This window comes from Piliocolobus tephrosceles, chromosome 9 (assembly GCF_002776525.5).
Source record: "Piliocolobus tephrosceles isolate RC106 chromosome 9, ASM277652v3, whole genome shotgun sequence".
NCBI classification, from domain to species: Eukaryota; Metazoa; Chordata; class Mammalia; order Primates; family Cercopithecidae; genus Piliocolobus; species Piliocolobus tephrosceles.
In genome coordinates this window covers 36409032-36426301 of record NC_045442.1, presented here as the reverse complement: position 1 = coordinate 36426301, position 17270 = coordinate 36409032, and the positions used below count along the sequence as shown (strand labels likewise).

The 17270-nt window shown below is 43.6% G+C and overlaps 1 protein-coding gene and 1 pseudogene across 10 annotated transcripts in view; both read right to left on the bottom strand.

The window, feature by feature from the left end:
- The window catches only part of ARHGAP19 (Rho GTPase activating protein 19), an 84599-nt gene extending 67905 nt beyond the window's left edge, over positions 1–16694 (bottom strand). For 6 of the 9 annotated variants that reach the window (XM_023206306.3, XM_023206310.2, XM_023206303.2 and 3 more), the window contains exon 1: positions 16599–16677. In XM_023206306.3, the coding sequence (XP_023062074.1) occupies positions 16599–16654 (56 nt within the window). In that variant the 5' untranslated portion in view covers positions 16655–16677. Of the gene's footprint in view, positions 1–1544; positions 1648–16598 lie in introns of all 9 variants that reach the window. The other 3 variants (XM_023206309.3, XM_023206311.2, XM_023206308.2) reach the window with 3 other exon arrangements.
- LOC111538754 lies at positions 9396–10544 on the bottom strand (annotated as a pseudogene). The gene has a single exon (XR_002730448.2). The product of XR_002730448.2 is annotated as a high mobility group protein B1 pseudogene (transcript).
- Positions 16695–17270: the final 576 nt, after the last annotated feature.

Here is a 17270-nt window from a genome sequence, read left to right as displayed (position 1 = left end):
AAAAAAAAAAAAAAAAAAAAAAAAAAAAAAAAAAAAAGAGTTCCTGAAGTGCTAATAACGTTCTTGTGGATAAATCATTGAGCTATGGGAAAAGGGGAGCATTTGAAGCAAATATGGCAAAATTTTAAGATTTGCTGAAGCTGGGTAATAGGAAGAGTATTGATTATATTATTCTATAAACTTGTATGTATAATCGACATTTCATGACAAATTTTTTTAAAGAAACCAAGTACTGGGCTGGGCACAGTGGCTCACGCCTATAATCCCAGCACTTTGGGAGGCCGAGGCGGGCAGATCACGAGGTCAGGAGATCGAGACCACTCTGGCTAACACAGTGAAACCCCCAGTCTCTACTAAAAATACAAAAAAATCAGCCGGGCGTGGTGGCAGGCGCCTGTGGTCCCAGCTACTCTGAAGGCTGAGGCAGGAGAATAGCGTGAACGCAGGAGGCGGAGTTCGCAGTGAGCGGAGATCACAACACTGCACTCCAGCCTGGGCAACAGAGCAAGACTCCGCCTCGGAAAAAAAAAATAAAGAAACCAAGTAGTTTCGGCTTCACTCTCACTTCAATTTGATATAAATGTTATAGAAAATCAAAGTATATACTAAAGATTAATTTCCTTATCATAAAAGTTTTTACATAGATGGCCAGAAGCAGGAAAATTAGTAGCTAGGTATGTAGGCATACAGAAATAACAAGGGTTCTGGGCAACTATCCCAAAGAATGATAGAGATAAGACCCCTCAAAAAGAACAATTTGGGGCAGGTAGCCTGCAGGAGATTGACAGGATGTTGTGCATGGCAGCTTTCCTCTGGATATCAATGCTGAGGACACCATGTCAGGGCTCTCCTGCCCACTGCTGTGGGTCGCCCCTCCAAGATAACCCCAGTACCAGTGACATCCTTCCCATCAGTCACCACTCCAGCACCAGAAACCTATGAAGGCTGCAACAGCTGTGTTTCCTGTTTTAAAGCACTGTTAATAATACCTGCTTTTAGATAGAATGTAAAGAAGATGAGAGCTACTGTTCACATAATTCAACAGTTAGAGACTGTGGTGTGGTGAACAGGACAGACTTCTGTTCTGTGCCAACTGCCACTCTGGTGCCAATCAATTCCACAGTGACACATAGATCCAGTGTTTCACACTCAGTGAACCTGAGCAGATTTGCTGAGGCTTTGTATGTTGAGTTCACAATGACTTTTTATGGATTTTGTGGAAATCTTGGGAAATACAGAAGCCTAAAGGAAATTATAACTCCCAGTATCCCAAGTTAAAACCACAACTCTGCCTTTCTCTTCTACAACTCCCACCACAGTTACTACATCAGGTACAACAAATACCACTTTCACTCCAACCTCACAATCTGTGCAGAAGTCTACTTTTGATGCAGCCAGTTTTGCTGGAAGAACTGTCCTTGTCTTTGGTATACAGGCTATAGTTTTCTTTCTTTATAAATTCTACAAATCTAAGAAACAAACTTATACTCTGTAAACAGACTCATCACACTGATAAGGACTGGAGATTCATTCACGTAACTCACTGAAACCAAAATACTATCTTTCAAGATGTCCCACATGGAAGACGCTATTCCAGGATCTTTCGATTTCCAAAAGATGCATATAAGCTATTTGAAAGCATCATCCCTGAAGAAAAAAATCAGTTAAATCATTTTGTTCAACAGGAAAATTTTAAATATTCTGCACGAATCCTTGTGGCAGTCTTCTTTTATTTTAAATGGTTGCTGCTTTGGGATTATGTTTCTTTTTCTCTTGACAAGCCAAATGTAACTTTCTGTAAGTGACAGAAAATGCTGTCTCGTGCAGACAATGTCAGGACTCTTAGCAGTTTAAATTTAGTCACTTTAAAGCCTGAAAGCTGCATTATTTTCATCCTAACTCAAGATATAATTTAGTGAACAGAATTGAGAAGAGTGTGCCAAATGAGTATCAATCAGGTGGACTGTGCCCTATCATGTCAAAGTGGCATAAATTTATCAATCTAGTAATACTAAAAAAATAGTAATTTGTATAACCTACTTATAGTCTACAATTACCACTTTTACCACTAGATGGAACCCTACATGTAAGGTGATATGCTCAGTGAAAGGACTGGAAACAATCCACAGTTGAAAAATCAATTACAGAAAAATGAAATGCAAGTGCTTCTAAGGCATGTTGAAGCCATGAATCTGCAAAATTCAAGGCAGTTAAAAAAAAAAAAAAACAACTGCATCCTGCAGATGTACCTTTTGGCTGACTATACCAAAACTGCATACCCACAAAACTAAATGTTTCCTCCCTGGTGAATTGCCTAACTTGATTTGTTTTCCAAGAACCACAACCTTGGCAAGATTTATCAAAATACGAGCTATATTTAAAGTTGTCTAAATCTGATTTACCACCCTGAGAGAAGTATTCACTCTCTCCTACTGCTTTTTCAACTCTAAAAGGCTCTGAAACGTGGCTTTAACTGTGTCACTTTGTTGGAAAGCTGTTAGATAAGAAATACAACTATCAAAGAAAAGACTGTATTCTTCCCTCTCTCTACATATCAAATTTAAGCCAGTATCATGAAAGTTGTACATAGAGAAGAGAAAACTAAACAGGCCCTATATGCCCAAGCTGGTGGTGCTTTTTAATATCAGAGACAGTTCAACATTAATAAGGAGTACCACAATTCAGGGAACGATATCCAATTTCTTAGATAAAATTTTTGAAACATTTATACCCTAAGAATAGCTGTTTTAGACTCCAAAAGTCTGAAAATATATTTGGCCCCTATATTTGATCTCAACCTGAACAACTTTCTTTCTTGCTTGCTTGTGTGTGTGTGTGGGTGGGTGTGTGTGTGTGTTTTATTTTTGTTTTCTTTTTTTTTGAGACTGGGTCTTCCATTGTTGCCCAGGCTAGAGCACAATGGCACAATCGTGACTCACTGTAGCCTCAACTGCCTGAGCTCAAGCAATTCCCCACGTCGACCTCCCAAGTAGCTGGGACCACAGACATGCACCACCAACACCTGGCTAATTTTTTTTACTATTTGTAGACACAAGTCTTTCTATGTTGCCCAGGTCTCAAATTCCTGGGCCCAAGTGATCCTCCCACCTCGGCCTCCCAAAGTGCTGGGATCACAGGCATGAGCCACCACGCCTAGCCCAAATTTCAAACTAATAATACATCTTAACCAAAATTAAATTGGCAAACTATTCTGAAATGAAAAAACTCTTGATTGCCTACCTTCTTAACCTAAACATTTTTGGAATCCTAATCTAAGATTCTGCCCAATGGAATGACAATGTAATATTCTCAGTCAAGAATGATGAGTATCAATAATGCCAATTTATTGACTTATTTATTTGCTTGGTAATTTTTATCTTTTTGGGTGTCATATGAATAAGCATTAATTCTGTTGCTGACACCTTCCTTAATTTTCCTCCCTCACGCTAGTGTACAATGGGAAGAAAGTTATTTGTGTTAAGAAAGTAACATCTGGCCGGGCGCAGGGGCTCACGCCTGTAATCTCAGCACTTTGGGAGGCTGAGGCAGGTGGATCACGAGGTCAGGAGTTCAAGACCATCCTGGATTACATGGTGAAACCCTGTCTCTACTAAAAATATAAAAAAAAATTAGCCGAGCGTGGTGGCAGGCGCCTGTAGCCCCAGCTACTCGGGAGGCTGAGGCAGGAGAATGGCGTGAACCCAGGAGGCGGAGCTTGCAGTGAGATCGCACCACTGCATTCCAGCCTGGGCAACAGAGCGAGACTGTCTCAAAAAAAAAAAAAAAAGAAAGAAAGAAAGAAAAAAAGACAGTAACATCTGGCACAGTGGTTCACATCTATAATCCCAGCACTTTGGGAACCCGAGGTGGGCAGATCATTTGAGGTCAGGAGTTCGAGACCAGCCTGGCCAACGTGGTGAAATCCCATCTCTACTAAAAATACAAAAAAATTAGCTGGATGTGGTGGTGCACACCTGTAATCCCAGCTACGAGGGAGGTTGAAGAAGGAGAATCACTTGAACCTGGGAGGTGGAGGTTGCAGTGAGCTGAGATTGTGCCACTGCACTCCAACCTGGGTAACAGAGTGAGACTCCATCTCAAAAACAAACAAAAAAGGCCAGGCACAGTGTGGCTCATACCTGTAATCCCAGCACTTCGGGAGGCCAAAGAGGGTGGATCACCTGAGGTGAGGAGTTTGAGACCAGCCTGGCCAACATGGCAAAACCCCATCTCTACTAAAAATACAAAAATCAGCCAGGTGTGATGGCAAGCGCCTATAGTCCCAGCTACTCGGGAGGCTGAGGCAGGAGAATCACTTGAACCTGGGAGGCGGAGGTTGCAGTGAGTGGAGATTGCACCACTGCACTCCAGCCTAGGTGACAGACCAAGACTCTGTCTCAAAAATAATAATAATAAATAAAAGAAAAAAAAAGATAACATCAAAATTCCCTATTAATTTGGAAAAAGTTCTATAGGATGCTTCACTGACAATACAGTCCCTTACCATTTATCTAAAAACTATTTGCTCCTCAGAAAAGTAGAGTCAATGCTTCATGAGCCTCTCTTTTCCTATGGTTTTTGTTTTTGTTTTTGTTTTTTTTTCCTGAGACAGGGTCTCACTCTGTTGACCAGGCTGTAAAGCAGTGTGCAATCACAGTTCACTTCAGGCTTGAACACCTGGGCTCAAGGGATCCTCCCACATCAGCCTCCCAAAGTGCTAAGACTAAAGGTGTGTGCCACCACACCTGGCTGATTTTTTAATTTTTTTGTATAGCCCAGGGTCTCACTATGTTGACCAAGCTAGTCTCAAACTCCTGGCCTCAAGCGATCATCCCAGCTCGGCCTCCCAAAGTGCTAGCATTACAGGCATGAGCCACTGCACCAGGCCTCCTACAGACTTTTAAGTGCCATGAGTCTCAGGCAATTAAAACTAGAAGTACTTCTATGTATGATCAGATTAGGTCCTAAAAGACTACTTCTATATTCATTTGTTCCAAAGTCCAGAGTGACACATACTATCCAAGAGACAGCTAATGGTTTTTGTTCTGGCATATGACTTGTTCATATCTACAGAAGCTCACAAATTGAAAATTCTTAAGAGTTTCTGGAGGCCGGGTGCAGTGGCTCACGCCTGTAATCCCAGCACTTTGCAAGGCCAAGGCGGGCGGATCATGAGGTCAGGAAATCGAGACCATCCTGGCTAACACGGTGAAACCCCATCTCTATTAAAAAAAAAAAAAAAATACAAAAAATTAGCCAGGCCTGGTGGCGGGCGCCTGTAGTGCCAGCTACTCAGGAGGCTGAGGCAGGAGAATGGTATGAACCCGGGGAGGCGGAGTTTGCAGTGAGCCGAGATCATGCCTCTGCACTCCAGTCTGGGTGACAGAGCAAGACTCCATCTCAAAAAAAAAAAAAAAAAAGTTTCTGGCCAGGCACAGTGGCTCATGCCTATAATTCCAACACCTTATGAGGACAAGGTGTCAGGATCACTTGAGCCTAGGAGTTCAAGACCAGTCTAGGTGACATGACGAGACTCTGTCTCTACAACAACAACAAAAAAATGTTTTTAAATTAGCCAGGCATGATTGCTTGAGTCTATGGTCCCAACTACTCAGGAGGCTGAGGTGGGAGCATCACCTGAGTCCAGGAGGTCAAGGCTGCAGCAAGGTGTGTTCTTGCCTCTGCCACTCCAGCCTGAGTAATAATAGAGCGAGACCCTGTCTCAAAAAAGAAAAGACTTTCTATACTTTTAGTCAGCGAGAAGTATTCAATATTCCACAAACTTAATCATAAATCTTTTCACCAACCAGCATAGGAAGGTGAATTGCTTTTCTGAGACATATGGTACCCAAACAAGAAATTAGTCACTCATGTGTCATTTAAAATTAATCCAATCATGATCTACTGACTGCTTTGTAACTTTAAGGTATTGTAAGGTATAGGGACAAAAATTAAGGTAAGTCTCTGGCCTCCAGGAATTGAAAATTCACTAAGTGCTACACGATTTCAAATAGTAGCTGAAGACCACAACACAAAAGATGATACAAGATCATTAATAGCCAAACACATGATACAAACAATAAAGGCTCCAAGAATTCAGGAGAGGCTGGGTGCGGTGGCTCAAGCCTGTAATCCCAGCACTTTGGGAGGCCGAGACGGGCAGATCACGAGGTCAGGAGATCGAGACCATCCTGGCTAACACGGTGAAACCCCATCTCTACTAAAAAATACAAAAAACTAGCCAGGCGAGGTGGCGGGCGCCTGTAGTCCCAGCTACTGGGGAGGCTGAGGCAGGAGAATGGGCGTAAACCCGGGAGGCAGAGCTTGCAGTGAGCTGAGACCCGGCCACTGCACTCCAGCCCGGGCGACAGAGCCAGACTCCGTCTCAAAAAAAAAAAAAAAAGAATTCAGGAGAGACTCTTTCACCCATATACAAGAGATGTGAGCTAGATCTTAAAGACGAGTAGGATTTAGACAGTGGGGGAAAAACGATAGCTAACACTTAAGGTGCTTTTTGGTTTCTTGGGGTTTTATTAAGAAACATAAAATGTTTTCACCACACATTAGTGGCCGACCCTTTTCAAAACATAAATTTAAAGAGAGGTACACAGGGAATTACAGAGACAGCACAGTGGACATCTGCTGCTTTTGCCTTCCCAATATCTATTTTCCCCTTCCTCTGGTAACAGCACCCCCATTTTCCTTTAAGCAATAAACTTCTCAGCCAGGCGCAGTGGCTCACACCTGTAATCCCAACACTTTGGGAGGCCGAGGGGGGCGGATCACAAGGTCAGGAGATGGAGACCATCCTGGCTAACACAGTGAAATCTCATCTCTACTAAAAATACAAAAAATTAGCCGGGCATGGTGGCACCCGCCTCTAGTCCCAGCAACTCGGGAGGCTGAGGCAGGAGAATGACGTGAACTTGGGAGGTGGAGTTGCAGTGAGCCAAGATCGCGCCACTGCACTCCAGCCTGGGTGACAGAGCGAGACTCTGTCTCAAAAAAAAAAAAAAAAAACTTCTCCCCATCTTTCAAATCTATGTGATCTGGTGGTCACTGGCTATGAGCATGTCACCCAAGCTTAACCAACTGAAACATTCTGTTCCCTTCACGAATCCAGGCAAAGGCCCACAAGTCAAACTAGGACAAAAAGTCTCAACTCCAAGACTCTTGTGAAATTCTAAAATTGCTAAGTTGGTGGGATATAAGACTGACACCGTTGGTGGTCCATTACTGCCACTTTTTATACAGAATCTGCCTTCTTAGGAAGCAAAAACAGAGGAAACCAGATCTAAGACAGTAAAGAGGTAGATATCTAGTGACACTGAGATTTGAGATTTTCCATACAGATTAAACCATACTTGATTTATCCCCTGGGCTTTTCAGTTTCTTGAGCCAATTATTAGAGTCTCTTTTTGCTTAAGCTAGTTTTAGTTTCTATCACATATAACTGAAAGAATCCTAACAAATATGAACGTGTAAGTCTGTTTGTCCCAGTATGAATCTGAGCCCTCCCTTCTGTATCTTCCCCTTCAGAGCAATGTCTCTGCCATTCAGTCAACCATGGCCATGCCATCTCCAGCAAGGTCTGGAACTCTGCCCTAGGGAATCTCTTCCTTGTACATTCTATCTCAGCTGATTCCTGTATCTATTTCTATATTTTTTAGAGATCTCTTTACTTCTTACTAGCCAATCCCTTGTTACTCGAATCCTCAGTTATAGTTAATAACCTATTAAACGTTCTCTGTTTAAATTACTATGTAGTTTCTTTTCTCTTTTTTTTTTTTTTTTTTTTTTTTTTTGAGACAGAGTCTCACTCTTGTCACCCAGGCTAGAGTGCAATGGTACGATCTTGGCTCACTGCAATCTCTGCCTCCTGGGTTCAAGTGATTCTCCTGCCTCAGCCTCCCGAGTAGCTGAGATTACAGGTGCCTGCCACCACGCCTGGCTAATTTTTGTATTTTTAGTAGAGATGGGGTTTCACCATATTGGCCAGTCTGGTCTCGAACTCGTGACCTCAGGCAATCCGTCCACCTCAGCATCCCAAAGTGCTGGGATTACAGCATGAGCCACCGTGCCCGGCTATTACTATGTAGTTTCTATGGCCTAGTTGAACATAGTTTATATCAGGTAATAGTAGCAAAACATCAGCACAAAATAAATAGACTCCAGCATCTGTGGAAACAACCCATCCTAAAAGATGGTTAGTAAAAGTGTAGGTGAAAGTGTTCACTGAAGGTGACCAGAGGGCATCTTCGGGAGGCAGTGTGGTTCACCGGATACCTCGCAGGCTTTGGGGCAGACAATCTGGGCTTTGATTCTGAGTCTGCCACTTCATAACCATTCTCAGTCTCAGTTTCCTCATCTCTAAACTAAGTATAATAATTCCTCATGGGGCTGCAGTGAGGACTAAAAAGGAAAATAATTGTATTCCAGCCGGGCGCGGTGGCTCACACCTACAATCTCAACACTTTGGGAGGCTGAGGTGGGTGGATTGCCTGAGGTCAGGAGTTCGAGACCAACCTGGCCAACATAGTGAAACCTCGTCTCTACTAAAAATACAAAAATTAGCCGGCATGGTGGCAAGTGCCTGTAGTCCCAGCTACTCAGGAGAATTGCTTGAACCTGGGAGGCACAGGTTGCAGTGAGCTGAGATCATGCCACTGTATTCCCGCCTGGGCAACAGAGCAAGACTCAGTCTCAAAAAAGAAAAAAAAGAAAGAAAGAAAATACTTGTATTTCAATCACTCTTTTGCTGTACTGTTTCCAACTGGAAATGATGCACTTATTGGGAGGAAACTGTGAAACCAAGATAGAAATCAAGTCTTGCATAGATCACATTTTAGATAACAAAGTTTAAGACTCAGAAGGAACCAGACATGGTGGCTCACACCTGTAATCCCAGCACTTTGGGGTTCCAAGGTGGAAGGATGGCATGAGCCCAAGAGTTTAAGACCAGCCTGGGCAACATAGTGAAACTTCATCTCTATCAAAAAAAAAAAAAAAAACTGTCTCAATGTTAATAATGGTTGTATCTATCTGGTAAATTGGAGTGGCTTATTTACTTTTTTCCTACATATTTTTCTTTTTTCTGTGTGTGTTTTTTTTTTTTTTTTTTTTTTTTTTTTTTTTAGAGACAGGGTCTCACTCTGGCACCCAGGTTGGAGCACAGTGGTGTCATCATAGCTCACTGCAGCCTCAAGCTCCTGGGTTCAAGCAATTCTCCCACCTCAGCCTCCCCAGTAGCTAGGACTACAGGTGCACACCACCACACCTGGCTTTTTTCTCTTATTTTTATTTGTATTTTTTGTTTTTTGTTTTTTGTTTTTTTTTTAATAAAAAAAATTGTATTTACTTAGAAGCATTCAGAATGTCAACAAAACAGCTGCAACTTTTTTTTTTTTTTTTTGCAATTACAGAGTGGTATTCAGTTAACAGAACAACAATTATTTCGTATAAGCTGCATCAGAGACAACTGAAGATGAAAAAACTACCATCCCCATATATAACTAATTTGTGCTGTGCACCAACAAGAACCTGCTTTAAATTTCCATGCCAATTTACAACCCCCATACTGTACCAGGCAAGGTTAGTGGCTATTGAAAATACCACCAGGACAAGGCTATCTAAAGACACATTCGGTAGTGTGTTAACTATACAAAAAAAGACACTGTACAGTTTAAAAACAAATCTTACACAGCCTTACATTTCAATTTTTTTCTTTAAAAGGAGTGAGTTGTGTACAGGGGGGTTAAATGCTTTATAGACAAGAAAAAAAAACTGCGCTAGAACCAACTTATTCATCATCATCATCTTCTTCTTCATCTTCATCTTCTTCATCTTCCTCCTCCTCCTCATCCTCTTCATCTTCCTCATCTTCCTCCTCTTCCTTCTTTTTCTTGCTTTTTTCAGCCTTGACAACTCCCTTATTTGCTGCATCAGGCTTTCCTTTAGCTCGATATGCAGCAATATCCTTTTCGTATTTTTCCTTCAGCTTCGCAGCCTTCTTTTCATAAGGCTGCTTGTCATCTGCAGCAGTGTTATTCCACATCTCTCCCAGTTTCTTCGCAACATCACCAATGGACAGGCCAGGATGTTCTCCTTTGATTTTTGGGCGATACTCAGAGCAGAACAGGAAGAAGGCCGAAGGAGGCCTCTTGGGTGCATTGGGATCCTTGAACTTCTTTTTTGTCTCCCCTTTGGGAGGGATATAGGTTTTCATTTCTCTTTCATAACGGGCCTTGTCCGCCTTTGCCATATCTTCAAATTTTCCTTTCTCTTTAGCAGACATGGTCTTCCACCTCTCTGAGCACTTCTTAGAAAACTCTGAGAAGTTGACTGAAGCATCTGGGTGCTTCTTCTTATGCTCCTCCCGACAAGTTTGCACAAAAAATGCATATGATGACATTTTGCCTCTCGGCTTCTTAGGATCTCCTTTGCCCATGTTTAGTTATTTTCCTCAGCGAGGCACAGAGTCGCCCAGTGCCCGTCCGGCTCTCACTTGCCCCGGCGCTGTCTCTTGTTTTTTGTTTTTGAGACAGAGTCTCACTCTGTTGCCCAAGCTAGAGTACAGCGGTGCAATCTCGGCTCACTGCAACTTCCGCCTCCCAGGTTCAAGCGATTCTCCTGCCTCAGCCTCTTGAGTAGCTGGGATTACAGACATCTGACACCACGCCCAGCTACTTTTTGTCTTTTTAGTAGAGACAGGGTTTCACCATGTTGGCCAGGCTGGTCTCGAACTACTGACCTCAAGTGATCCCCCCACCTTGGCCTCCCAAAGCGCTGGGATTACAGGCGTGAGACACTGAGCCCAGCCCCCAGTTTCTTTCTACATATTTTTCTAGCCTTCTGTAGTAAATAAGTTTATTTCATAGCGGGGAAAGAGGGGAAAAAGTATATACTGGGGTTTTTTTGAGGCAGGGTCTTGCGCAGTTGCCCATGCTAGAGTGGTGGCATAATCACGGCTCACTGTATCCTCAACCTTCCAGGCTCAAGCAATCCTCCTGCCTCAGCCTCCCTAGTAGCTGAGACCACAGGCGTGTGCCACCATGCCTGGCTAATTTTTTTTTATTTTTAGTAGAGACAATGTCTTGCTAGGTTGCCCAGGCTGGTCTCAAACTCCTGGGCTCAAGTGATCCTACCACCTCAGCTTCCCAAAGTGATAGGATTACAGGTGTGAGCCACCACTCTCAGCCAAACTATACACTCTTAACAAAAAAGCAAGAAAAAAAAAGTATATATTCTTTTTTTATACTTTTTTTTTTTTTTCTGTGAGACTGAGTCTCGCTCTGTTGCCCAGGCTGGAGTGCAATGGTATGATCTCAGCTCACCACAACCTCCACCTCCCAGGTTCAAGCAATTCTCCTGCCTCAGCCTCCCAAGTAGCTGGGATTACAGGTGCATGCCACTGCGCCCAGCTAATTTTTTGTATTTTTAGTAGAGATAGTTTCACCATGCTGGCCAGGCTGGTCTTAAACTCCTGACCTCAGGTGATCTGCCCGCCTCGGCCTCCCAAAGTGCTGGGATTACAGGCATGAGCCACTGTGCAAGGCCGAAAGTATATACTCTTAAAGCTTCAGTGGATTTGTAGGTTGTAGATGTTCCATATAAAAAATGGCTGGACACAGAACAATGCGAATATAGTTAACATTAATTAACTATACACTTACTAGGTAAGATGATACATGGCTATGTTTTTTAATACAATTTTTTTAAACAAATTTATTTTTTTTTTACTTATTTTTTTTAACAACAGGGTCTCAGTCACCCAGGCCAGAGTGTAGTGGCGGCATTCTAGCTTATTGCAGCCTCAAACTCTTGAGATCAAGTGATCCTCCTGCTTCAGCCTCCCAAGTAGCTGGGACTGTGGGTATGTGCCACCATACCCAGATAATTTTCTTTCCTTTTTTTTTTTTTTTTTTTTAGAGACAGAGTCTCTCTCTCTGTCGCCCAGGCTGGAATACAGTGGCACGATCTCAGCTCACTGCAACCTCCACCTCCCGGGTTCAAGCAATTCTCCTGCCTCAGCCTCCCTAGTAGCTGGGATTACAGGCACCTGTCACACACCCAGCTAATTTTTATATTTTTAGTAGAGACAGTGTTTCACCATGTTGGCCAGGCTGGTCTTGAACTCCTGACCTCAAGTGATCTGCCCGCCTCAGCCTCCCAAAGTGCTGCAATTACAGGCATGAGCCACCACACCTAGCCTAAGCCAAATTTAATGTTTATGACAAAAAGTGTACAGATTTCCAATATCACTCTTTATAATACTACCAACCCACTTGTTCTGACCAAAGTAAACTTGTGCAACAGTATCTGCTTTGCTTTATGCTTTGGTTTCATGCCACTTACCAGTTTATGCAGATTAATTTTAAAATTCTATTTTCTTCCTTCCTCTCCTTCCAAGACAGGACTTGTTTACAAATATGATCAAACTCTCAACCTGATCATTGATAAAATGTAAAATAAAACCATATTCAAGAAAATCCCCTGAAGAAATCTACTCCTCATTATCCTTCAGATAGAATTTCATAGCACAGGCCAGGCACGGTGGCTCACGCCTGTAATCCCAGCACTTTGGGAGGCCGAGGCAGGTGAATCACAAGGTCAGGAGATTTTTTTTTTTTTTTTTTTTTGGAGACAGAGTCTCCCTCTGTCGCCCAGGCTGGAGTGCAGTGGCCGGATCTCAGCTCACTGCAAGCTCCGCCTCCAGGGTTTACGCCATTCTCCTGCCTCAGTCTCCCGAGTAGCTGGGACTACAGGCGCCCGCCACCTCGCCCGGCTAGTTTTTTGTATTTTTTAGTAGAGACGGGGTTTCACCAGGATGGTCTCGATCTCCTGACCTCAATGATCCGCCCGTCTCGGCCTCCCAAAGTGCTGGGATTACAGGCTTGAGCCACCGCACCCAGCAAGGTCAGGAGATTGAGACCATCCTGGCTAATACGGTGAAACCCCGTCCCTACTGAAAATACAAAAAAAAAAAAAATTAGCCAGGCATAGTGGCGGGCGCCTGTAGTCCCAGCTACTCAGGAGGCTGAGGCAGGAGAATGGCGTGAACCTGGGAGATGAAGTTTGCAGTGAACCGAGATCACGCCACTGCACTCCAGCCTGGGCAACAGAGCAAGACTCTATCTCAAAAAAAAAAAAAAAAAAAAGAATTTAACAGCACAAATACAAAACTAGATCAGATATTTAAACCAGGTTTTCTCACTTAACTTGTGCATATAAGAACAGAAGTCTTCCTGGGATCAATAAAGGTTTAATCATTTTTCTCAAAGGAACACATTACTGTCTTATTACAGAAAAAGCAATTTAACAAAAAAGGCTCAGGCCAGGTGCAGTGGCTCACACCTGTAATCCCAACACTTTGGGAGGCCGAGGCGGGTGGATCACCTGAGGTCAGGAGTTTGAGACCAGCCTGGCTGACATGATGAAACCCGTCTCTACTAAAAATACAAAAATTAGCTGGATATGGTGGCACATGCCTGTAGTTACCGCTACTCAGGAGGCTGAGGCAGGAGAATTGCCTGAATCCAGAAGGCGGAGGTTGCAGTGAGCCAACATTGCACCACTGCACTCCAGCCTGTGCCACAGAGTGAGACTCCGCCTCAAAAAAACAAGGCTCAGGAAGTCATGTTTACTAACCAGTATTCCATACCTAAGGTATATGTAAATTAATAGGATATAGAACCCTTTCCACATCTTCAGGCACCTCCCCTGTCCTCCAGAAACATTTCCAGGCATTCTATAGTCTGTTCCTAAGCTGGCTCTTTATGTAATAATAGTTAGCACTTTCTTTTAATGTTTCTTTTTAATTAAAAAATAGTAAGCTGTGTGTATTTCCCTACTGCCAATTACGAGGAGAAGTAGCTTTATTTCATTTCCTGCTTTCACCTTTTCTCTTTGACCCTTAAAGGTCTCTGTTTATACTATTATTGGTAAAGTGGATAGTTTCTTTTTTTGTTTTTGTTGTTGTTGTTTGTACAGGGTCTCACTCTGTCACCCAGGCTAGAGTGCAATGGCAGGATGATGGCTCTTTGCAGCCTCCACCTCCCGAGCTTGAACGTGGGAGGCAGAGGTTGCAGTGAGCTGAAATCGTGCCACTGCACTCTAGCCTGATGACAGAGCAAGACTCTGTCTCAAAAATAAATAAATAAATAAAGATTAATCCCTGCAGAGCAAGAAAGAATTTGTATTTATCACCACGAGAAAATATTTTTCTTAGAAATGACAGACTATTATTCACTAATTATTGACCACCTACACAAAGCTAAGTACTGGGAATATGTAATAAATACATATGTGTGTCCTGTCCTCAAAGTGCCTTACAGAAACCCCAAACTTCTCTTCTTTATTTTTTCTATTTATTTATTTTTTGAGATGGAGTCTCATTCTGTTGCCCAGGCTGGGGTGCAGTGGCGTGATCTCAGCTCACTGCAACCTCCACCTCACGGGTTCAAGCAATTCTCCTGTCTCAGCCTCCCAAGTAGGTGGGATTACAGGCACACGCCACCACACTCGGCTAATTTTGTGTGTTTTTAGTAGAGACAGGGTTTCACTGTGTTCCCCAGGCTGATCTCGAACTCCTGAGCTCAGCTGATCCACCGGCCTGGGCCTCTCAAAGTGCTAGGATTACAGGCGTGAGCCATCGCGCCCGGCCCACTTCTCTTTTACAATATGGAATTGATGAAATGGTTTCAGGTTCAGGTAAGATTGTGTGAATACCTACTGATCATGTAATTAACTAATACTCTCACTCAAAATTTAAATTCAACTGGGAATAGACTACAAAGAAATTCAGGCCAGGCGCAGTGGCTCACACCTATAATCCCAGCACTTTGGGAGCCTAAGGCAGGAGGATCACTTATGCCAGGAACTCAAGACCACCCAGGGCAACATGGCGAGACCCCAGTTTCTACAAACAACAACAACAACAAAAACACTAGCTGGACATAGTGGCATGTGCCTGTAGTCCCAACTACTCAAGAGACTGAGGAGGGAGGATCAATTGAGCCCAGGAGGTTAAGGCTGCAGGGACCTGTGATCGCACCACTACACTCCAGCCTGGGCGACAGAAGGAGCCCCTGTGTTAAAAAAAAAAAAAAAAAAAAAGGAAGGAAGGAAGAAAGAAAGAAAATAAAAGAAATTCAAACTACTCTTGCTATGGAATAGTATTTTATTTGTCCTCAGATTTTCACCAAAATTTAGAATTTTTTAAAGAACTGGATGAAGGATGATCTAATCAAATGTATCAATCACCTCTACAGTTCCCGGGCAAAACAAAAATGATCAACCATTTATAGGCAGCTTCAAGAGTGGAAAACTCTTGTGTATCATATTTTATTTTATTTTTATTTATTTATTTATTTTGAGACGAAGTCTTGCTCTGTCATCCAGGGTAGAATGCAATGGCACGATCTCGGCTCACTGCAACCTCCGCCTCAGCCTCGAGAGTAGCCGGGACTACGGGCACCCACCACCACGCCCAGCTAATTATTGTATTTTTAGTAGAGACGGGGTTTCATCATGTTAGCCAGGCTGGTCTCGAACTCCTGACCTCAGGTGATCCGCTCGCCTCGGCCTCCCAAAGTGCTGGGATTACACGCATGAGCCACCAAGACCGGCCCCGTATCATATTTTAAATAACACACTCAACCACGCTCATCTGGGCTCAAGAAGAAGTTGGGTCACAAAGTCATTAGTTTCCCAAGATTCTTGGAATCTCCTATTCGGTACAAATGGAACCAAAAGACGCCAAACCGAAGTATTTTACTGAGTTACGCTGGAGCAACGTAAATAAACTCAATCTATTGAATTATACCAAAAACAAAATTGCAATCAATTAAGACAACTTAGGTCTCAAGGCTAAGGCAACACCACCTCGAAATTCTCTCCTGGAAACGCTAAATCTCGGTGTGGCTGTTTAGGAAAGAACACCTGTGGAAAGAAAGTCATGATGTCAAGGACTACAGATCCGTCTCACCTCTGCTCCTTAGTTGTTCAATTAGGAAGAAGAAAATCTAGAGTTGTCATTATAGGCTAAGCTCAATGCTAGCTTTAAATGGATTGTCTTATTCAATCTTGACTCTTGGAAATAGGCATCCTCATGTCCTTTTGCAGGTGAAGAAACTGAAGTGGAGACAAGGTTTAAAAACTGGCCCAAGGACTCAACACCATTTCCAATTGACACTCAAATCCTTGCTCGGACCTGAATGCACTAAGTGCCTTGGGGAAGATGTGAAAAGCTGTGTGTTACGGTGAGGAATTCGCTAAACAGCCCTGGTCTTCCGTTTCCTCGCCATCAAGAGGAGTCTCGGCGCCAAGGCGATCAGCGCTGCCACCCCAGCTGGACGTCCGCAGCCAGCGCAGCGGGCGGAGCCTCCTCGGGCAGCGGCAGGACAGAGTGGGGGGCTTGGCCGGAGCCCAGCGCCGAGGCCCGACCCCCGCGCCTCAGCCCCAGCAGGCGCGACGGTGAGAAATGCCATGGGAGAAAGAAACAAAGCCCGAACCGTGCGTCACCGTGACCCAAGGCAAAGGCGGCAGGACTAACAGCCCAAGGCCGCGTTTCCCAGGAAACTGGACCAAACTCAGCTCACCTCCGGCCGGATTCGCGGGCTGGTACCTCCCCTTCACTCTGTGCCTCAGTCGCCATCTTCGTCAGCAAACTTCTTCCACCGCCCCACCTTAGGTCCCGCCCCCACATATTTGGGTTGGCTAATATGTTTTCACCTCTTCCGTGCGATTGGATGACTTGACTGCCCCGCCTCAACCTGAACCGTTTAATTTGTTATTGGTCTATTCAAATGACTAACCGTCATTGGTCGTTCCCAGCTCTGGCGGAAAAAAAGGGGGGGCGGGGAAGACTACCTAGCCCCGAGGCCTGCCGGGAGTTGTAGTTTATCATTTATCATTCCACAGACTTTTAGGTTCAAGTCAGAAATCATCAGCCTATGCTCAAATTTTGCCCTGATATGTAAATCACGGAATTATAGAACTGTCAGCTTTGAAAGTGACTCATCACGTTCTAAAATGCAAGACTCCGTACCCTGTATCTCAGCATCACACAGTATACACAATAACAAACCTACTCATGTACCCCCTAAATTTAAAATAAAAGTTGAAAATAAATAATTTTTTTACAATTTTTTTTTTTTTTTTTTTTTTTTTTCTGTTGAGACAGGGTCTCACCATGTTGCCCAGGCTGGTCTCTAACTCCTGAGCTCAAGCAATCCTCCCACCTCAGCCTCCCAAAGTGCTGGGATTACAGG